General features: G+C 41.3%; 1 protein-coding gene across 3 annotated transcripts in view; it reads left to right on the forward strand.

Annotated features, from left to right (window-relative positions):
- The window catches only part of ATP8A2 (ATPase phospholipid transporting 8A2), a 562,260-nt gene that overhangs the window by 105,011 nt on the left and 434,264 nt on the right, over positions 1 to 22,985 (forward strand). For 2 of the 3 annotated variants that reach the window (XM_037058854.1, XM_037058855.1), the window contains exons 3-6: positions 18,445 to 18,544; positions 18,997 to 19,095; positions 20,294 to 20,339; positions 21,025 to 21,065. In XM_037058854.1, coding sequence (XP_036914749.1) covers positions 18,445 to 18,544; positions 18,997 to 19,095; positions 20,294 to 20,339; positions 21,025 to 21,065 — 286 coding nt within the window. Of the gene's footprint in view, positions 1 to 18,444; positions 18,545 to 18,996; positions 19,096 to 20,293; positions 20,340 to 21,024; positions 21,066 to 22,985 lie in introns of those variants that run through there. The other variant, XM_037058856.1, reaches the window with a different exon arrangement.

Consider the following 22,985-nt stretch of genomic DNA (forward strand, 5'->3'; position numbering starts at 1 on the left):
AGGTCATGGTGCCCATCCCCCACCCCATCCTACCTATTATCTTTTCCTTTTCCAGTTTTTTTTACCCCCTCAAAACCATATAAACACCCTTGATTTATTTTCTTTTGTAAGACTGAGTTTTCCTCCTTGGTGTCCATCATGTAACCTTAATGTCTAGTATTAGTTATAAGGTTTTAACAGTGAAATCATTTTGCATTTGTGTAACTGGTTACACACAGTAAAGTCACTGTCGTACCCAATTTTACGTGAACCTCAGAGACTTCCTAAAGCACAACCTGATACAAATACCTTTTTTTTTTTTTTTTTGGTCATCAGTTTTATTTTCAATGGCAAAAAGGAAGGGAAGCTGGATGGATGTCTGTCCTGAAAGAGGGCTGGTTATATAGATTGTGGTGTATTTTTTTATTAAACATATATAAATATATGGCTTTTATTTTATTAAATATATTTTTTAATTTAATTATTTTTCAAGTACAGTTTTCTGTCTATTACTCCCATCCCATCCCACCCCCCATTCTCCCCCCCACCTCCCATTTCCACCCTTCTCAGTTGTTTAACTTTTTAGTTGATTTCAAACTTGTATTTACTTCCAGTATATTTTACCTAGACACACTTTATCTGCAACTTAAAATTTCTTGACTCCTAGTTCCCGAGGGTCTGGTGAATCTTATTTATGATGAGTGTCTATTCATTTATTTCCCTTTCAAAACCATTGCCAGCCTGCTTCCCCTGTCTGGCTCTATATGTCTTAATATTATGTATATATGTATGTACACTATATAATATTATATAATAACTATTAACATATTATTATTAAATGTTGTTTTTCTTTATATCTCCTGTGCAAGTGTTCTTTCTTGCCTTAGAATGATAATTAGCCATAACTTTTTAAGACCTGTGGACACAGAAAGGAAAGAAAGTGGTATTCACTCGTAAGTGTGAAAGTTGAGACATTGGAAGGGCCAGCGGCTTCTACAAGCTGGCCCTGAGGTCAGAAACCAGCATTCCATAGTCTCTGACTAGGCCTTTTCTCTTATTATTCAGAGGAAAATAGATTACCAAATTTTGATTATTGCCCAAGAAAGAAGACAATAAATGTAACACTTTTAGTATTGTCTAAACTCTAACTTTGTACTTATCATAGATAATACCTAATTATGATGTCTAGAGCCTTTCCTGTTCTCATTGCTGATGGTTGTTTTTAGTTCAGTGCTCATTGGAGGGGAGCTGACAGATTTTTTCACCTCTAATTTTAGGTTCTTTGCTTGTATGGTTGTTATAATGGGCACATGATTTTTGTCATGCCCAGAACACAAACCATGAATAATTTCACTCATTTTAATCTAATCAATGAATAAGACAGTCTTAGTACCACTCTGACCCTCAATCCATGCTGACTCCTGTATCGACTGGTATTGGGAACAGGTGCCACCTGGCCGTCCTACCATATTTAAAACCAGGAAGCCATGAAATATCTCAAACCTTTGCTTTTTGTCAGCAAAAGGCATTAAGACAGATACTACCCACCAATTCGGTTGCTGTTGCGCCCAGTTAAAACTGCCTGGAACTAGAACTGGTAGTGAGAAGCAGTTCTGTCCAGGAGGACATGAGCTGAGTGTATCTGGAGACACTCCACTTCCGGGTAGTTCCAGTTCTTCCTGTGTGAATACAGCCAAGATTCTGAAGGGAGCAGATGTATTGGGATGACAATGTGGCAAGTTGATGGAACAAAGATGCCCAGAATAGTGACAATTGTGGAGCTGCCCCATCAGCACTGGGTCACCCACCTCTGGAATTTCTGTTCTGAGAGGAAGATAATGCCCCCATGCCATAGGTGACTTTAGATGAATTTCTGTTACAAGAAGCAGAACTTGGTTTCTCATTAAAAGTATTAAAAAATCCTAACCACGCCCTGGCTGGTGTAGCTCAGTGGATTGAGCACGGGCCTGTGAACCAGACGATCGAGGTTCGATTCCCAGTCAGGGCACATGCCTGGGTTGCAGGCCAGTTCCCAGCAGGGGACTCACAAGAGGCAACCATACATTGATATTTCTCTCCTTCTCTCCTTCCCTTCCTCTCTAAAGATAAATAAATAAAATCTTAAAAAAAATCCTAGCCACAGTATTGGCTTGGTTTATAAGCATTCATGTGCGTTGATATTGTCTTTCAACTTTTTTCCAGTTGTCATTTTGTTCTCATTAACTGTCAATATAAAAGGGTTTTTCTTAACATGACATATAGTTTGCTTTTCATTGAAAATGTACAAGATTGAGGAATTGGCTTAAATATTACATAAATATTGTCAATCAGTCTTAGATTAATGACTTTTTATTTTAATGTGTTACAACAGTCCTACTAGCTCATAATAGGCCACTAGCTCATAATAATGGCCATTCCCCCAAATATATTCTACTTACCAAAGCATTATTACTAATTGGAATTATTAATCATAATGCAGAAACTTCTAGGAAATCTGCAGGTGTATTTATTCCTAAGGTGATGACGTATACAGTTCAAGGAACCGATTCCTCATCTGAAATGTGCATTCCGCCCTAAACCGCCCGTGCGCCTCAGGCTGACGCTCCGCACTCCGGTGGAGCCTTTTCCTCTGCTATTTCACCGAGTGGCCATGTCCAGCTCTGCAGTAACCATTTCAAAACAGACACGGGAGCTAGTGTCCCTCATTCAGCATTCTTTGTGCATGCGTACATATTTGTGTGTGTGTGTGTGGTCTTACGTCTTCCATTGAGAATTTGGGTTAAAAAAGGTATATATTGTCAAAATTTTGGAAAAGAAGAATATTGAGGAAGCCATTACCTTACCAAGAGTCAGAACATATGAAAGCTACTGTGAATTGGAACTGAACACATGCTAATGTATTTCATAGTGGTATTTTGGTTAAGTGGGTAATTGGCTGGTACCATTTATTAGTATGGCTATCTGTCAGGAGAAAGAGAAAATTGGACTCCATCCTATATAATATATAAAAATGAATTCTTATTGCAAAAATTATAGACTGATATTGTTAAAATCTATGAAGAGAATCTTAGAAACCGTGCGTGTGTGTGTGTGTGTGTATGTAATGGAAAGATGGAGAAGAGTTTCTTAATTCTAAACCACAGCACTATAAATTTTTTTGGAGCATTCACATTGTTCAGTACCTTTTCACATGTTAAAGCACCATTTTAAACACTCAATATACAAATGAATGGTCAGAAAACTTTCTAATATAAATTTTGGTTAGTAGTTAAACACTGCCAAAAATTCTTACAAATGGGGCACTGAAAAGACCGACAAACTGAGAGGAAGTGAGCCACGTATTTAAGGAGTTGATAATGCAGCAAAGTCTATAGCTCGCAGATCCATGAAAGTACATTCAGTTGTATTATAATCAAAGAAATACAAGTTAACAACACAATATATTATTTGACTTAGGGCTGAGTACTGTAAAAAGACTGTTAATACCTACTACTGGCAAAGATATGGATATAAAGAATATTCCCATATATGGCTGGTGGAAATGTGAACTACTAAAATGCTTTTGGGAAGTAATTTGCTTTCTATTAAAATTAAAAATTTACAATCCTCTCGGAACAGAAAGAGGACATCAGTAGGAACAGGAACTCTTTAAAGGTGCTTTAATCTTTAGAGATGCTTGGAATAGAACCACTTTTTGAAGTGAAATCTAATAAAACTGAACCCACGAGCCTTATGTATGGAAGTAGATCTTCCCTTTGGCATGTTTTCTAAAAGTCTGGACAGAAAGTAATTGCTCCTCATAAGACCGTTATTGAATAAATTGTGGAATATTATGTAGCTATTAAAAAGAATGAATTAGAGCCATACCATTGACTTACAGAGATTTTGCAGTTGTTGAGTGATAAAAGCAAAATTCAGAAAATGGCATAATGTCTCATTTTTGTGAAACATGGACAACTTTCTTTATATGTATGAGTATGTGTGCATGCCTATGTAAGATTACGTGAACTTAGAGAAAATTATGGGAGGGTATATAGGTCATTACAGTAACTATGTCTGTGTGAGTATTAGATTATGCACATACTCACAGAGCCAGCTTGACTTAAAGCTGATGGAGCTTAAGTTCTAGGACATCTGCCCATTCCAAGGCCCTGGAGGGCATCTACAATATGTACACCAGGTTAATGAGTTTGTGTAACTCAGGAAATAGATCTGAACCCTGATTGGCTAAGGCTACTTTTTTCAGTCAAACTTTCACCACTATCACACTTTCTTTCCTGTTAGATAACATTGTAGGTGTTAGGAATCTGGATAAGGAAAATTTGGAAATAACATTTTGCTTGGGTGAGCAGTCTGTTTTGTAAGGAGATAAATTATGAACTGTCCCAGCATAAGAGCAAGTATCAGAAATGCTCCCGCTGTCACCACCTCAGCTGGGGTTGTGATAGGAGAGTGTAGAGTAAGAAGTATCAAAATATGAATGTGACTTACTATGCTTGAACTATGTGAGTCATACTGGAGAAACAGTGCTTGAAATGTGTGGGACCAAAAGCCAGCCTGTGGGAAGTTTTCCAGATTTTAAGTTTTATTTCTAGAAGAAATGTGACAGGACTTTCTCTGAATGTGACAATAATCATAACAATTTCCGTGACATTACTGTTCATGAATTTTAAAGCTGAAAGAAACATTACCAAGAGATCAATGAAAAATAACTTATCAACCACAGCTAGAGCAAAGAATGAATTATCATTCTATTTCTATAAAAACTATTGCAATATTTCTATGTAAGAAGTGACCTAAGCAAATGAAATAAAAAATACGGGGGTTTGGGGTGGGAGAGAGGTATAGAATGCCAGATAGTTAGTAAAAATACTATGCTTCCTACAAGTTTCAATGTAGTATATTTCAGCTTTCATTAATTGTGTTCTTAGAGCCCCCAATTTTAAATGTGTTCACTTTTGTGCTTTCTTTTATTTTTATAATTTTGTATTTTTCTTAAAGTGAGATCCCCAAAATGTATGGGTATTGTGTACAAATTGTATCCAGGCCCCATGAAATCTGGATTTAGATTTTTTTAAAAAAATTTTCTAACTGGGTACAGAATGAGTAAATTAAACAAAAAGATGAGAATACGTTTTAGGATTACTTAGGAATGAACTACAGTGCGTTGTGTTTTTATATTAAACTACCATGAATGAATATGCAAGGACCAATTATTAAAATGAAATAAAGCCTTAAATTTTTTCCTTAAACATTGCTTCTCTGAGGATCTGTGTTAGAAAATTACTGAGGAACTCGATCTTCACCGTCTCAGACCTGCTGCTCCAGTGAGACGTACATTGCAGGAAACGCTGCTATGATGGCTGGCCAGCAGAGGGCACTGTGTTGTCGGTCTGAGGTGTGCGGTGAGCTCGCTGCCTCCTAGGCTAGTAGAGATGGTTGAGTAAGTATTTGATATGGCCAATTCAGCGCTCCATAAGTGAGAGTAGAAAAGTCCCTTCCCAGCCACCCGCCCACCCATGTGTTCTCTCTCTCTTTCTCACACACACGTTTGCACACACACAGTGGTGAGATGAATGGGTGGGTTACAGATTGTGTGTTTGGTAGACAAGAATAGGGAAAAGTAAGATGACCCTTTGGGCTTGTTGGCTGGGAAGAAGGGAAAAGATGTGCCTTGATAAGAAGAAAACAAAGATGTTCTAGAAATTTGGCAGAGGATTAGGAAGCAGGAGAACTTAAGAGCTAATAGTATTCAGGATAAAGTGATTTGCAGTTGAGTGAGGAGTTTATTCTAGTTTTTCCTGTGGACTGAGGGATAGGGTAGAGACTCCTGTGTTGAAAACCAGGCTGCTCTTCTCAAGGGAAGGACCGTATAAAAGTTTTGTGCTCCAACTGCTGTGCTGATGTTCGCTTCTTGTTAGACTCACACAGGGTAGACTGGAATTTCCCTTTCTTATTCTCGACCTAGTGCCTGGTTGTTGCTGGTAGAAGGTAGTGACTGTAGGGATTCTATCAGCTATGAGCAATTACTATATCTTTTTGTGGTGGGAAGTAGTACATAAAAGAATAAATTAGGTCTTTAGCCTGACTTGATGTTCCAATAAACAGCTTCTCATTTATGACGATTCCTGAAATTAGCTAAAAAGAACTGATGATTGCCTGACAGTTATGTCTAGATACTATTAATTTTTGTTTAAAGTATCAAATAAATATTGAAATAACACATGTAGGTGGTTAAAAGTTCAAATGGCATGGAAGCTTATGAAAATCAGTAGTCTCCAGCTTCGTCTCTCCCATTCTGGTTCTGTTCCACTAAAGGCACCCACTTTGAACTCTTAGTTTCTAATTATTTAGGTATTTTCCACCACATTTCTAAATTAGCTTTAGAATTTTCTCTCTTAATTCTCTTGTAGATGAAAAATTAACTTATTTATATCAGGGCCAAGTAGTGAAGTATAGTATATTTGTCACTTTCCTGGTGTAACTTGCTTTTACTGCTTATTTTTCTGTTGGAACAGTTTTGTTTTACACATCAATCCTTATTTTTCCCCATTAGATTACATATACTTATGCTATCTCTCTGTATATTATAAAAGTAATGTCTCAGAATAATCACCCAGTTCTACAGTACTACACTCTCCCCTAGAGACTTCCTTTCTAGGAAGACTGTTACTTTGCAGATACAGAATAAAGCAATCATCCCAGAACTTTCTTCCTGCCTTTTTGAGTTGGATTCCCTGTTTTTGGATGTGTATGTATTCTCTTTATTGATTAATCTCTAGTTTTATTGATACACATCTTGCAATAAGTATTTGCTTTGGAAAGTTTACATGAAAAGTAAATTTAGGGGTCTGATAGTTTGGCTAGGTATAGAAATCTGAAGTCTTTTTTAAAAAAATATATTTTATTGATTATGCTATTACAGTTGTCTCATTTTCCCCCCTTCACTTCCCTCCACCCTGCACACCCCCTCCCACCCACATTCCCCCACTTTAGTTCATGTCCATGTGTCATGCATGTAAGTTTTTTGACTTCTACATTCCCCATACTATTCTTACCCTTCCCCTGTCTGTTTTCTGCCTTCCATCTATGGTCTTAACTCCAGCTGTTTATGTTGCTATTAAGAAGTTCAGTGTCATATTGATTTTTCCCTTTATGAATCAGCTATTTTTTTATAATTTGTTTACCTTTAGAAGGGAAGGGAAGGAGAGAGGGAGAGAAATATCAATGTATGGTTGCTTCTCGTGCATCCCCTGCTGGGAACTGGCCTGCAACCCAGGCATGTGCCCTGACTGGGAATCGAATTGCGATCCTTTGGTTCACAGGCCTGTGCTCAATCCACTGAGCTACACCAGTCAGGGCTGAATCAGCTATTTTTATAAGCATGTTTTTTTAAAAAAAATTATGGCATTCTATAATTTTAAGTATTTGCTATAGGTCTCTTGTTATGGGTACTTAGAGAAACCTTTCAATCAGAAGCCTTATTTCTTAGACTTCTGGGAAATTTTTTAAATATACTTTTTAAATGTTCTCTTTCTCTGTTTTTTTTTTTTTTTTTTTTTGTAGAACTCTATTAAGAGTTGGATATTGACTCTCGTTTTGGTACTCTGGGATCTCTTTTCTTTTACTTTTTCATCTCAGTTTTTCTGTTTTGCTTTTTCAGAGATGACTCACTTTTATTTTTCGCTCCTGTGATTGCATTATCTTAGACTTTTGGTTCCCAGCACTAGCTCTTTTATTGTGTTACTTTTAAGAAATAGAATCTTATTTTTATCTTCAAAAGTTATAACCTTTATTTTTTTCAGAACTTATTTTTGTTTTGTATGAATGCATTACCACCTTATAGCTCTGAGGATGTTAACATTTAAAAATATTTTTAAGTTTTGCTGCACTGTTTCCTCAAGTCTCCTTTTTTTGTTGTTCTTGTTTCTGAATCTCTTTTTCACAGTGGGAATTTTCTATACATATCCAATCATTTTCCTGGGGTGAGGGAGAGAGGGGGATAGAAGACTCAGTGGTGGGGTACTCTGAATATGGATCAGACAACAGAACTTACTTTTAGGTGTTCCCACCAAGCGTGTGTAGAGGGTTGTTTTTCCTGTGTTCCTGTGAGGTTGCCTAGGGAATAATGTTTGGATCTCTGGCCATGGGAATAGCAGTCTGGCCATGTACGGAAGGGCTCTGTGTAGCCAGAATAAGGGGGTTTATGAGAAAGGAACCATGCTGCTTTTTTAAGGTCTTTGCTTTTAGCCCATTATTGTTTATCTTGTGAAGTTTCTCCACATTCTTTGCCCTGATCCCTGGCTCAGCTCCTCTGTGTTTTTAATGTTTCCCTTTGCTCTCCACCTTTGCCTCATCTGTCTTCCATTGCTGGTGTGTTCACCTCCTGGGTTCCTCTGCTTTGCAAGGTAAAGCCTCTCCCTTTCTGTCCACAGGCCCGACACACTGATGTTGTGTCTAATAAGTGATGACAATGGTTAATTAATGTGTCAACCTGACTGAGCCATGGGCTGCCCAGATATTTGGTCAAACACTAGTCTGGGTGTTTTTGTGAGGGTGATTTGGGATGAGATTAACATTTGAATTATACACTGAGTAAGGCAGATTGAGCTGTCTAGTGTGGGTGGGTCTCATCTATTAACTGTCCCAGTTGAACAGAAAGACTGAGTAAGAGGGAACTTCTCTTGTCTGATGGCCTTAAAGCTGGGACATTGTCTTCTTGCCTTTGGACTGGAATTACCCCATTGGCGCTCCTGGGTCTCCATCTTGCTGACTGCGGATCTTGGGATTTGCCAGACTGGATAATAGTGTGAGCACATTTCCGATCTATCTCATTCTGTCTCTACATGTATGTGCTATCAGTTCTGTTTCTCTGGAGAACCCTGCCTAACGCAGGGTTCCCCTTGTTAGAACTGAGTTACTTTCTCAAAAATGGACTGACCTGTCTTCCCAGAAAACAGATCTGAAAGTGGAACCCATTCTTCTTGCCTCGAATGTGGCCAAGGGCCCTTCCTCAGGGTACAGAACCCCAGTAGGCTCCTCTTTTGCTGTGGCTCATAATCAGAAGGCATCTTGGAGGCATGTAGACAAAAAAAAGGACAAGGGAGCCTATTTGAAGGGAAAATACTTCTTGGCTGATGATTCTATTCCTAGTTTTTAAAAAGTGGCTGTGTATTTTTGCATTTCTTTCCGCTGTTTAAGTGGTGCCTGGATAGGCAGAAGTGATAAATGTATGTGCATTTTGTACCTGGGAGCCAGGAGCTAGGTGCCCTTTAGAACCATAGCCACAAAGGCTCTGTTCCTTGTGTTAAATTTCAAGTAGACAACTACATGGGTGTGTTCACTTTATAAAAATGCATACTGGAAAGCACACAAAACCTAAAGATGATTTCAATGAAAATTAAACATTTGAATATAAAGCCTGGCAATTATATGAGAAATTCACAAAAGTAAAATGATACACCTTGCCTTGGGTTTTGACTTTTTGCAACACAAAGAACTGACAGTCTTACTGTATATTTTTGCGCATCCTACACTAGTGAACCCTGTGTACTCCTCTCTTCACCTCCTGCTAGTCTCCCACTTAGTCTGCTTCAGTCTAGCGCCCCCTACAGATCTCACTCACTGTTACAGTTCCTGGATCCTGCCTGTGTGGGACCCTGCCTGTGTGGGAGGTGACCTTTTAGGCTAGTTATAATGACTTCCTCTTGCAACCAGAGATTCAGTGGTCTCCTTGACTGAGAGCAGAGGCTTAGAGAGTATGAGCAGGATGGATTTAGGCACTTCTATGTTGGTACCTGATTTCAGAGAGTCCCCTCACACCTTTCTAGACTCTCAGAGCCTGGGACAACCTTAAATCTTAACTTTCGACAGAGTTCATTTCCTGTGTTTAGAAAGAGTATATTGAATACTGAGTGAAGGGCCAGAGATGTTATAATTAAATACAGTAGACTTTGACCTGTTTTGCTTTTCTTTTGGGGCCATGGTAGACTCAGGCCTGAATTGTGACCCCTTCTGTACTCATTTGCCATAAGGTCAGATATCTTCCTAATACATATTCATTGTTCCTTTTTATTGACGATAGAGAATCTCATTGAAAATGATCCATTGAGCTTTGCAGTGCAAAGTTGGGTGAGTCTCACAACTCTTTTTCATTTTATTTTTATTGTAAAGTAAAAAAGTTTTGTTTGAAAGCAATGGACTAAAAACGCACTTTTCAGTGGTGCCACCTTTAGAGGTATTAGCTGTAAGCATCCACTGTCTTGCATTTGGAGCTACTTCTCTAAGAGTCACGCACACTGAGGGATTTGCCTGGCAGCATGCTCTGTGCTCAGAATGTTATCTGTTCTCTGTTTTCTTTTTCCAGCCCACATTTCTATGTAAAATAAACTGCTTCGTGTCCAGAGCTGACTCACTAAGTTGAAAAAAAATTTTAGAAATATGATAGAACATTCACATTACTTAGTAGGAATCACAGGGAGTCTAGTTTATGAATTTATTTTCAAAGCAATATTTGTAAGTTGATTAAAATTCAATGCACTTTTCACATTATATGTGTATTATAAAGAATAGGCAGAAGATTTGTGGCCAAGCTGGAGGTATAGGTAGATATATACCAAAAGAAGGACAAAAACAAATTTAAAAGCAAAAAATAACCACAACTGCCAGAAAATTGAACTGTATGGAAGTCTGACAACCGAGGAGTTAAAGACAAAACATTCTTCCGGACCGGTAGGAGGGGCAGAGAAGGGCAGCTGGGGTGGAGAGGGTGGGTGGTGAGTCAGTGGCTGGTGGACTTGGTGGTCCCATGTTTGCGTGTGAGTAAACTCAGAGGAACAACTGGGGAGCAAGGCAGGTGGTGCAACTGGGGTAACAGCATGGGGAAATAAAGCCTCAAAACCTTTGGCTATAAAAACCTGTGGAGGTTGCAGTGGTAGGAGAAACTCCCAGTCTCACAGGAGAGTTTGTTGGAGAGACCCACAGTGTCCTGGAACATACTCAAATACACCTGCCTGGGAATCAGCACCAGAGGGGCCCAATTTGCTTATGGGTAGTGTGGAAAGTGACTGAATGCCGGCCGAGAGCCAAGCAAGCACCACTGTTCCCTCTCTGATCCCTCTTTGATCCCTCTCTGATCCCTTCCCCACATACAGTGCCACAACACAGCCAAGTGGGTTGCCCTGCCCTGGCAAATACCTAAGACTCCACCCTTTACTATGTAACAGGTGTGCTGAGACAAAAAAATATGGCTCAAATAAAAGAAAAGATCAAAGCTCCAAAAATAGAACTAAGTGATGAAGAGATAGCCAACATAGCAGATGCAGAGTTCAAAACACTGGTAATCAGGATGCTCACAGGAATGGTTGAGTGTGGTCCCAAAGTAAAGAAAGAAGTGGAGGCTATGCAAAGTGAAGTAAAAAAAAATACACAGGGAACTAACAGTTAAGGGAATGAAACTGAGACTCAAATCAACAGTTTGGAGCAGAAGAAAGAAATAAATATGCAACCAGAACAGAATGAAGAAACAAGAATTCAAAAAAAAATGAGAGGCTGAGAAACCTCCTAGACAACTTTAAATGTTCCAACATCCAAGATAGCGGCGCCAAAAGGAGAATAGGAAGTGCAAGAAATGGAAAACTTATTTGAAAAAATAATGAAGGAGAAATTCCCCAATCTAGCAAAGGAAATAGACTTCTAGGAAGTCCAGGAAGCTCAGAGAGTCCCAAAGAAGTTGGATCCAAGAAAGCACACACCAAAGCATATCAGAATTATATTACCCAAGATTAAAGATAAGGAAAGAATCTTAAAAGCAGCAAGAGCAAAGGAGACATTTACCTACAAAGGAATGCCCATAAGGTTATCGGCTGATTTCTCCAAAGAAACCTTCAAGGTAAGAAGGGGCTGGAAAGAAGTATTCAAAGTCATGAAAGTCAAGGCGCTACATCCAAGATGACTCTATCCAGCAAAGTTATCATTTAGAATGGAAGGGCAGACAAAGTGCTTCCCAGATAAAGTCAAGTTAAAGGAGTTCATCATCACCAAGCCTTTATTATATGAAATGTTAAAAGGACTTATATAAGAAAAAGAAGATTAAAACTATGAATAGTAAAATGACAACATACAACTATCAACAACCGAATCTAAAAAAACAAAAACAAACAAAATGAACAACTAGAACAGGAACAGAAACACAGAAATGGAGATCACATGGAGGGTTATCAATGGGGAGGGGGAGAGGGGAGAATGGGAGAAAAGGTACAGGGAATAAGAAACAAAACTGGTAGGTACAAAATAGACAGGGGGAGGGTAAGAATAGTATAGGAAATGGAGAAGCCAAAGAACTTTTATGTATGACCCATGGACATGAACTGAGGAGAAGAAATGCTGACGGGAGGGAGTGGGGAATGCTGCAGGGCAGAGGGGAAAAAGGCCTTCTTACCCCTTAGAAAATATACTTAAAAAGACTTCTTACCCCTATAGAAAAAAAGAACTGGCTGAAAAGCCTGTGTGAGCCACAATAACATACTACACAGAACTGCAGTGCTAATAGTATGCAGTCTGGGTGCTATTACTGCATTCTGGGAGCAGGCTGTGAGATGAGGCAGTGTCCAGCAGTTGTTTGTTTGTTTGTTTGTTTCTGCAGCTGTAAACTAAGAAATAGAAAAAGTGTTGAAAATAAAAATGTCAGTGTGACCTTACTAACCCTTTACTTGTAACTGGTGAAATTTCAGTAGCTTTGTAAAATGAAGTGAACATTTCTAGTGAGGTAGTCATGTTTTAGTATTGACAGGCCCTGTTTGTCAGCAGGAATTTCTGTATTTGAGGGGATTTCCAGAATATAATTTGGAAAAAATGGCTGGCAAAGCATTAGGAGTCTATGCCAGGCAAGGGGGCGCAGGCTTTGCTGTCCATTGGCACGTCCTTGTGGGTGAGCTCCATGTGTACGGTGGTGTCACGGGACGTCGTTTGCAGTGCAGGGCCCACTGGGGGAGGCCTCTGTATTCAGTGGTATTTCTTGCTCTTGCTCTTTCTGTGAGTTAGTTTAATGCAGTTTTCATGGATAAGTGAATTAAACTGTTTTTGAAGACATGCAAAACCTTCTTAGGACATGGTGTGATCTCCTTGCCTTCTCTCTCCAATGATCCAGAACTTCCTGCTGAGGGAATAGTTTGAGAGGACAAAGGTGAAAGGCATCTTCTGGGAGCCGGTAGAACGGAAGGTTTCCAGAACGTGGTCACGGAGCAGTGGTTCGGCTCACACAGGCGGCTCTTGTTTAGAGTTTTAAAGGGATTCACAGGAGCAAGTATAAAGGACACATGGACGAAAACTAAGGGGGGGTGGAAGTGGGAGGGAGGTGGGGAGCACTGGGGGGTGGGCTGGGATGGGAGTAAAGGACAGAAAACTGTACTTGAACAATAATTAAATAAAAAAATCAAATCAGTAAAGTATTAAAAAATAAAAATAAAAGGGTCTTTCACTCTTTCAGTCAGTGTCAAATACCTACTGTCCTTTAGACAGATATGAGAAATGTGCTGTCCATGTAATGCAGGACAATAAAAACAGTAATGATGGCTTTTGGCTGTCTACACTTCAGTGTGGATGTACTGCTCACGTTTTGAAGGTGAATGTTAAGCTAGTTTATAGCTTACTGTGGGTTATAGCTTAATATTAAGTGAATATTAAGTGGTTTGTTTTAAGGGGAAGTGACACTCTGAGCAGCTACTGCCTTTTAGAGTTGCCTTTGGGGAACGGTTGTCAACTTCCATTTTTCTCACAGCTGGGGAAACACAAGCATCACCTCTGGGCTCTTGCTTTGTGCTGCGTTGTGGGGACCAGACTTCTGTAGGGCGTTATGACCTGTGACAGGCGGGTAGCCCCCGGCCCTATTTTCTAATGGATGATTTCTTACACTTGCCAGCTTCTAACAGTTACCAAGAGGAACCCATCCACACACACAGAACCTAATTCCTTTCCTCGTCCTGAGTCAGCTTCCCCAGGGGATGCTTTGCACACAATGCTATTGTTGCCAGATCTTGTCTTCTTGGAATCTTACGGAGGCTTCCCACTTCTCGAAGAGAAAAAGGCCAGTGTGTGAACATGAACTGCAAGGCTCCTGTTGGTCCCTGTGGTCTCTCTTCACACTTCTCCACGCGGCTCCTCCCACCCTGTCCCACCCCCCACCCCGCACCCCGCAGTGCTCCTCCAGCAGGAGGAACAACACTGGCTTCCCTCTCTCCAAAGGTCTTCCCCTGTGTATTCACGCAGCGCGTTCCTGCCGCTTCCCCTGCTCCAGGGCTTCGCTCATCCAGCACTTTCTTAGTGAGCCCCTCCCAGATCCCTCCACGGAAGTAACCCCTTTCCCCGGACCCTACCAGTGGGCCCCCACACCTCCCTCTCTGATCTCTTCCTACACAGTACTCACCACCATCTATCCTGCTATGCACTTTTAAAAGTTTGATCTCTGCGATAGAATGTAATTTTCTGAAGGGTGTGTGTTTTTGACCAGTTGGTCCCATTTAGGGCCTAACACCATGCCTGGTATATAGAGTGGGCTCAGTAAATATTAGCTAATGGATGAATGATTAATGGGTAGATTTTTTTTACTAGTCCCTGGTCCTTCTTCGTGTTACCCAGTTTCAGGAAACATTGGTATAGCAGCCGTGTAGGCGAAATTGAGCACACCACAGGAAACATTTATTTTTTTCTGGTCATTTCTTCCTCTTCTCTCGGTTCTAGGACTTGTTAAACGCCTGGATTTGCTTGTAGCCCCTGCCTGTCCTTGCTGTGAACAGTACTCTGGCAGGGACGCTGACACGTGCAGTGTGAGTGGGACTCTTGCGGGGGTGACAAGTTCACCCAGGGAGACAAATTTTTCTGCTGGGAAGCACCTTCATTTGTTCACTTCACCTATAGATGTTCTTTTTCCTGGTATGGTGAATGGTAGATGTGTCCCTGCCTTCAGTATCTTACAGTTTTTAGCTGGATCGACTTCAGATGCATTTGAACAAATGTATCTCCTCAAGGGTAATTGCCACTCACAGTGTACTACTTGGACCAGCATTGGCCTCATTTGGGAAATCGTTAGAAATACAGAATCTCGGGACCACTCCAGACCTATGGGACCAGAATATACAGGCAATGGTTAATTTTATGTCAACTTGGCTGGGTTTGGGTGTCCAGATATTTGGTCTAATGTTATTCCAGATGTTCCTGTGAAAGTGTTGTTTTTTTGGGGGGGGGGTGAGATTAACATTCAAATTCATGGACTTTGCGTAAAGCAGATTGCCCTCTATGTTGTGGGTGAGCCTTGTTCGGTCAGCCGAAGGCCTGGGTAAGACTGAGTCTGACCTCCCTGGGCAACGAAGAATTCGGCCAGCAGAGGGCCTCAGGCTCAAAGGACATCGGATCTTCCCTGGGTCTCCAGCCCGCCAGCCCGCCCTGCCCAGTTTGGGCTGGCCAACTCTCCACCGTTTTGTGAGCCAGTTCCTTAAACCTCTCTCCCTGTATGTATGTGTGTGTGTGTGGATACACACGTGTGCACACACATGCACACACACACTCCTGTTTGTTCTGTTTCTTGGGAGAGCCTTGATGAATACAATACACTTTTAAAAACCCTAGAAGATTCTATACATCTTTAAGTTTGAGAAACACTGCCATAAATAAACTCTCCTGGTAGAGTGATTTTGATGGGAACTGCTGTCAGCTGTAGTTTTAGGTGTTTAATTCTGTAACAGGACACATAAGGGCTGTAATTAAGGCCACTATTGTGATGCTGGACAGCAGCCATCTCCTGGATGAATGCCATTTTCTCTGAGTTATTGATTACATTGATTCTATTTTAGGATGCAAATATTTTTAGACTCATTTTTCCAGTTGAAGAGTAAAAGTTAGTATGCTTTCCCTCCCCCACCTTCCTTTTTGTCTTGATTTTCTGACATAAACAGTGATGCAGACTCCAGGGTCTGTGTGCTGTGAATCTGATGGACAAATTCACATGGACTGCGCAAGTTCTGTGGAGAAAAGGGAAGGCACAGCCACTCTCTGAGAGAAAGCACGCTTTGACCCCTTCCTGGACAGGCTTTTATTGCTTTCCAGTCACATTACAACAAAGAATGTTCTCATTCATTGTCCTTAGGTTTACTTTAAGTGATTACTTCTTACAGATAACAAAGAAAAAATGTTGCAAATGCAAGGGAATGATAAAAGTGATTGATCTGGTTACATTCCATCCTTGGGTTGGTTTAGCACAGACTTTAGGGAGTCACTTCAGAGATACACAGTAAACATCTGCAGTCTTAACTCAGGATGAGGGAGTTTTAGCAAAAGCAGGCCTTAAAGCAGCCTAGGCACAATGCCTGCCGGCCTGGTTCCCCGTGGGAAAGCCGATCTGCATGCCTGGGTCCTGTGTGCCGCCCTGCGCCCCATCAGTTTTCTTGTATGGTGCTGGGCCATATTCGCCATTGCCATGCCGATCAGTTTCCTATAAAACAGGATCTTCTTCTTCCCAAAACTTTTACCTTCATGGCCTCCAGACACATCGGGTCCTCTTAAGAACACTTAGTATTTTACTCTAGAGGGAAACACTCACACACAGATGGGGCCATATGCCAACTGTGCTTGTATGTGTCTCTTTCATACAGTTGGAATTTTGGGTTCAAATGTGGTGGTCAAACTGTCTTATAAGATGCTTTTGCAAGTCTTCAAGTTATGTGGATTTTCATGCCGCCTGCACTGTCCTGGGTTGGTTGCTTTATTTTATCGGTTAGGGCTGCCGTGAAGGAAGGCCTGGCGTTCTGTCTGACTTTGTCCTGCAAACCGCAGGCAGGAAACCTTGGTGCCATGGACTCTCACACACATGCTTCCCCTTCTCTTTAACGAGCCTGGTGCCGGCTCGTTTGGGCTGCCTGGACAGATTGTACCATGGCATCTTGTTATCCGTGGGCCGCGTAGACAAGCAGGGACTCCATGTAAACAAATTTTCTTGCTCTTTCAGTGATATTTCTTTGAGTATCATGTTCTTTAAAAGTGGCTGTCATATAATTTGTTGTGTATGTTTAATTTTGTAAGCAGAAGACAGCTAAAAATAGGTCTGCCTGTAAAAGGATGCCTCTAACCATCGCGTGTTCGCAAACCCCAGGCTGTGGTACCGTGGGGGTGGTCCTCTCCGTGGGAAGTGGCACTAAATGACACAGGGGGCAATTTCCTGCTCCAGCCAGTCACCTCAGGCTGCTGTAGTTTGGGGGTTGTCAGCTTTGGGTTTTTGTGTTGTCGTCACAGGACTGACTGCCGTCAGGGCTTGCAGCCGTGCGCGTGCCTCTAGTCTTCTGTCTCCTGAGCTCTTCTGTGTGGGCGCCTCCGACTGGCTGTGTGTTTGAAACCCGCTGGATAACCTTGCTGGCATACATTTCAGTGAGGAGTTGGTTCAGAGGCATGCCCTCAGAAGGGGGGCTCGGAGTCGGGCAGGCACTTTTATGGATATGCCTTTGAGCAGCCAGAGGAGGTGGGGTTCATTTTCCTCCTTCAGGTTCTCAGTTTATGCCTTTGGACTGTTTCATCGTTCATTGATTGTTGGCCATATGCTGTGAGCTAGGGACATCTAAAGGCGAAGTAAACATTTTTACTGTTCTCAGAATCTATTTTGGGGATAGATACATAAATACAATTTAAAGCCAAACAGATACTGTATCAGTCAGTATCAACACCACACCGTGGGCTTGGAGGAAGGAGTTTTTGTGGATGTGACCATGCTTAAAGGAAGAGGTAAGGATGGGAGTGTAAAATGGGAAGGGTAGCGTGGTTGTGGAGAGGCTGTCCCAGGTGGAAGCAGAGCGTGAGCAGAGGTGGCCAAATAAAGGGTATGTGGGAGGAGCGGAGTTTGTTCAGGTGTGCTTGGGTAACTGTCTGTGACGGGCATTCAGGGGGACAATGGCCTGTTGTTCCCATGCCTGTTTCCCGGGCTCGTTTTACAGAGTTGACCTACACTGAATCAGTGGCTCTGTAGTAAGAACTGTAGAGCGCCACAGATCCCGGAAGGATGCTGCTGCCTTGTTCGTGTGAGCTGCCCAACGGATACTTCCACCTTCCTCTGTATCTCAGTGTCCATCTCTTACTGTGTTTGGAATGTGGGCCTCTTTCTGTTTTGTGATCTTTGAAACATTCAGTACATGCTCACTGTGTGTGTAGCACGTAGCTCCTAGAAGGTGGGCCAATTCACTGTATGAAAACTTAATGAACATGTATATTAAACTTCGAAAACAAAGATTGCATAGAATTTTTTCCTCAACAGGTTTGTCCTTTTATAAAAAGAAGCTTTGCACACAAGGACCAGCACAGCATTCACTTGTTCTGAATTTTGAAATGTTTTTTTAAAACCCCTTGTAAAATATTTGAAACTTTGTGTTTTCTCATTTTTGTAGAGTTGACATCAGTAACTGATAGTAGTATTTTCCTTTGTGTTTATAGTACGGCCAAGTACAGCGTGTTGACATTTCTACCTCGATTCCTGTATGAGCAGATCAGAAGAGCTGCTAACGCCTTCTTCCTCTTCATTGCCTTATTACAGGTAACACTTCTTCATAAAAGTTCATTTGAAATTCAGAACCTTGATTACGTGCAGAACAAGCTTTTGCTGAAAGGTCACTTGCCTGGAAACGTGTCATAATACTTGAATGTAATTTCCTTTCTTCCTCCCGTTATTGTTTGAATGAACAAACACACGATCTTGCACAAAGAAAGACTCCTTTACGCATGCCTTAAGTTGCAATTACTAAAAAAGTCACCGGAAAATGGCCTTCGGGTCTTACTTTTAAAGTCTATTCTGTTCTACATATAGCGATGTTGGATAAAATTTTAAAAATATGTAACACACTTAGCTGGTTTTTAAATAAGGTAATTATTTTGGTGTAGCAGACATGGAGAAGAACCACAGAAGAATGAGTGGGGTTATATATATTTTTTTGGTAGAGGACTTTAATTTGTCATCTTCCCTCCTTTGGTCTCTTTCTTGTCTTGCAGCAAATCCCAGATGTATCTCCAACAGGAAGATACACCACCCTGGTGCCGTTGATCATTATTTTAACAATTGCAGGCATCAAAGAGATTGTAGAAGATTTTGTAAGTTTTTGCTTTCAGATAATAAAAACCTTTTATTGGATATAGTGTAACTCATTTGTTGCTTTGGGCTTTCTGTTTGAGACAGGACATTGGTCTATAGCCTGACTAGCCTCTCAAAGTTCATGATGGTGTTTTTGGGGGGCAGGGAGGGAATGGGTGCATGCAGTGTCCTTAATACCCCTACAACGTCACAGAAGTAGTTCAGACTGTGTTTTCTAATGTGCGTTCCTGGACCCTTTTTGGTTTTTATCAGTGATGTGCTCCTGTAGAGTTTGCTGATTTGCTGGCAAATGCAGGGCTGTATTGCTGTCCAGCATTGTGCTGGCTGTGCCGAGGTAATTTTACAAGAATCTTCTCCCTCCTCGTACTGATTTCACTGTGTCTCCAAGGTCACTGGCTATAACCATATTCATACTCCATCCTCTTTTCTAAGTCTGGGCCCTTTCTCTCCTACTCTCACCCCCATACTTGAAGTATTTTGTTTTTGGTAAAAAATGCACGCATCATATGTGCATTTTTTCTGGGAATAGGTAAATGAATAAATGTAAAATGGATAAAAGCAAAAATATTTTGCCCCAGAATTTTTTTATCAATAAAGTGAATTCAGTCGTTGTTACGTTTACCATACTGAGTCATTCCTTCAGTCTGATGTAAAACAAAAGAGGAGTGAGAAGTTTCACACTTCAAGGTGCTTGTTCATTGTTAGAACCTATATACAGTAATTCGAACCACAGCAGATGACGTGTCTTACCTTTGCTGCACCTGTCCACTGGAGTCGCCAGCCGTGCTGGTCACAGACCATTGAACTGAACTGGAGACTGTTGGCATCTCGGGCAGTTGGTTTCCTGCCCCCCCGCCCCCCCCAATTGATCCTTACTNCATACTGAGTCATTCCTTCAGTCTGATGTAAAACAAAAGAGGAGTGAGAAGTTTCACACTTCAAGGTGCTTGTTCATTGTTAGAACCTAAATACAGTAATTCGAACCACAGCAGATGATGTGTCTTACCTTTGCTGCACCTGTCCACTGGAGTCGCCAGCCGTGCTGGTCACAGACCATTGAACTGAACTGGAGACTGTTGGCATCTCGGGCAGTTGGTTTCCTGCCCCCCCGCCCCCCCCAATTGATCCTTACTGTCTGCTGTTTTAATTATTCATTTGGAACTTTTGAATCTAAGAACTTTTTTCTTTCTGTAACAGAAGCGACATAAGGCAGACAATGCAGTCAACAAAAAGAAAACAATAGGTAAGATACCAGGCTGGTCACTTTTTCCACTGGAAAACCTGAGAACGAGACCTGTGTTTAAGGAATTTTAAACAAGTAGTTAATAGTGTTGAGATAAGTTGGGGGCATGATCTATAAATACCTTAAAGAAACAGCAAAATGATCAACAAAGGCAATAAAATGTGAGTCCTGGCAATTAAGATTTGAATAGGACTGGTGTATTTTAGAATTTTAGAAAAGGTTATAATATGAGCTCCTTTCAGGAGCTCCACATATTTTATATATATAAAAAGTCCTAGCATCCCTATCCTTGGTTTGTAAGTGCTCCCTACCTGTGTGTCTAGATTTTCCTGTATTGGTTTCTAGAACATTAGCTGTGTTCGTGTGGGGTGTTTGTTTTGTTTTGTTTTTGGTAAATATTGTGACAGCAGCGTCATTTTCTTCTTCTGGGCTAAAGGTGAACAGATCTAACGTATACACGTCCATCTGTATGTGTGTGCGTGTGTGAAAGCACACGTGGCACATTGGCATGTGGACTGGGGCTCTGTCGTAGGCAATGGTGATGTCATGCCTGTGTGTCTGAGGACACGGTGTGTTTGAATAGGTTGGAATTGAAAGTGGAATTTTGGAAGGAGCCTTCTGGTTTGGGAAAGCTTATTTTGATTATCATCCATATTAACTGGTACAATTTTTTTTTCTTTTTCAGTGTTAAGAAATGGTATGTGGCATACCATTATGTGGAAAGAGGTAAACACTGTTTTTAAAGATATACCAGATTGTATTGATGACTTGTAATTAATTGCCGGTATTGATTACAGTATAAAATTTGTGTTAAGACACGGGTCATTCCTATCCAATGTAAGTTTAGGTTGTGGAGTTTTCCCATGAGGTTTACTTAGAACTGATGCGTGTTTTCCTTCTCTGCACCTTCTAGACCGTGCTCACTGTGTCAGTAGAGTCGTGAACTTCACTGTCCCTGATGGATATTTCTAAAATCTCGAAGCATTTTCTAGTTTCTAAATTCAATTTAAGAAACATTTTGACCTGGCCGGTGTGGTTTAGTTGGTTGGAGTCTTGTCCCATAAACTGGAAGGTCACAGGTACAACCAGGGCACATGCCTAGGTTGCGGGTTGAGTCCCCATTCGGGGTGTGTGCGAGAGGCAACCAATCAATGTTTCTCTCTCATTGATGGTTCTCTCCCTCTTTCTTCCTCCCTTTCCTCTTTCTCTAAAACCAATAAGCATGTCCTTGGGAGAGGATAAGAAAGATCAAAAGAAACACTTTCCCTGGTCTTCCATTCTCTTTATCTCTGTTCAGTTTTTTAAAGGTTTTTTAACTTTTGGGATGCAGGAAGGGGGTGTGGTGTAGGGGTTGGAAACCATCCCACTGCGATTCTGAGGCAGGGCCGACTGGGGACAAAGGTAGTTGCTGCTCTTCACTCTACAGCATCCAGAAGCCTCCACATCCCGGAGGCATGAAGTCTGCAGCACTGGGGAATTGTGTGGTTTTTTGGTTGCTTATATTGATGAACAGAAAATTTAAAAGCTATATTCTGTGCCATCTGCATTTCTCGGATCTGATAAAATTAGCTTTTTAAGTGAGTCTCTGTTTTAGCTGGACCTTCTTAAAAGTCACAGATGGTTTTGGGGGATGACTCTCATTTCTCCGCTGTTCAAAGCCAATTTACATGATTTCACAAGAAAATTACTTTTTAGAAGTGTAACTCAGAATAATTTCTCTTGCTAAATGTTTAGTAAGCAGTGTTTAAAATTGCTGCTGTGATCTTTAATCTGCAAAATGCCAGTGACATGGTAACTGTAGTCTTCATTTTAGTTTTTGTTTTGTCTTTATTTTGTTATAGGAGTCCCTTTGTAGTGTTCTGTGATAACACCTCAACCTTGGTAACAACCCAGAAGTCCTATTAATTGACCTCACTCTCACTTGGAAGTGGGGTGATTCTTTGTCAAGGGGTTGGAAACTTGACCCCACAGAGAGTAGAAATGCTGTAGAATGCAAGGACTCCCATGGCGTTTTGGAATGGCCTATTTCTCTAAGGTTCCTGCTGCCAGCCTCCTCCCCTGAAAGGCGCTGACACTGGCTGGTGCGGAGAACAGCGTGGATTGGGGAGGATGACGCAGCTTGAAACAGGAAAAAGGGGAGTGATGATCTGCGAATTCTGGGCCCAGGGGCCAATGGCCTCGTGAACTCCTCATACACATTTGGAGGAAAAAACAACAACTTATTAATATGATTCACTATGTATTTTATTTCAATTAAAATGTATTGTTTGTTTATTTTAATGGGGCTCTAGGCATGCACCAGACTGTGTTAGGCATTGGGGACACAGAGAAGTAGCTTGACCCCGCTCTCAAGGAGCTGTTTTTCCAGGGGTTGTCAGACTTCGGCCATCCAGATCACCTGGGGGGCTGGTGCAACATGCGGGCTGGGCTGCACTCTCCGAAGCACTGATCCAGTCATTCTAGGGCAGGCTCTAGAATTTGCGTTTTTAACAAGTCCCTGGGTGAGGCTGATGCCGCTGGTCTGGGGACCACAGGGTAGAAGCACCAGAGATAGGCAGCAGAACAGTGTGCAGTGCAGGCGCTGAACTCTGGGACGGGGGTGCTTCAGGAGCTCTGGGGACATCTGGGTGGGTCAGGAAAGGCTCC

The sequence above is a fragment of the Sturnira hondurensis genome, unplaced genomic scaffold, assembly GCF_014824575.4.
Source record: "Sturnira hondurensis isolate 20B ecotype Veracruz unplaced genomic scaffold, ASM1482457v3 Scaffold0010428, whole genome shotgun sequence".
In the NCBI taxonomy this organism is placed as follows: Eukaryota; Metazoa; Chordata; class Mammalia; order Chiroptera; family Phyllostomidae; genus Sturnira; species Sturnira hondurensis.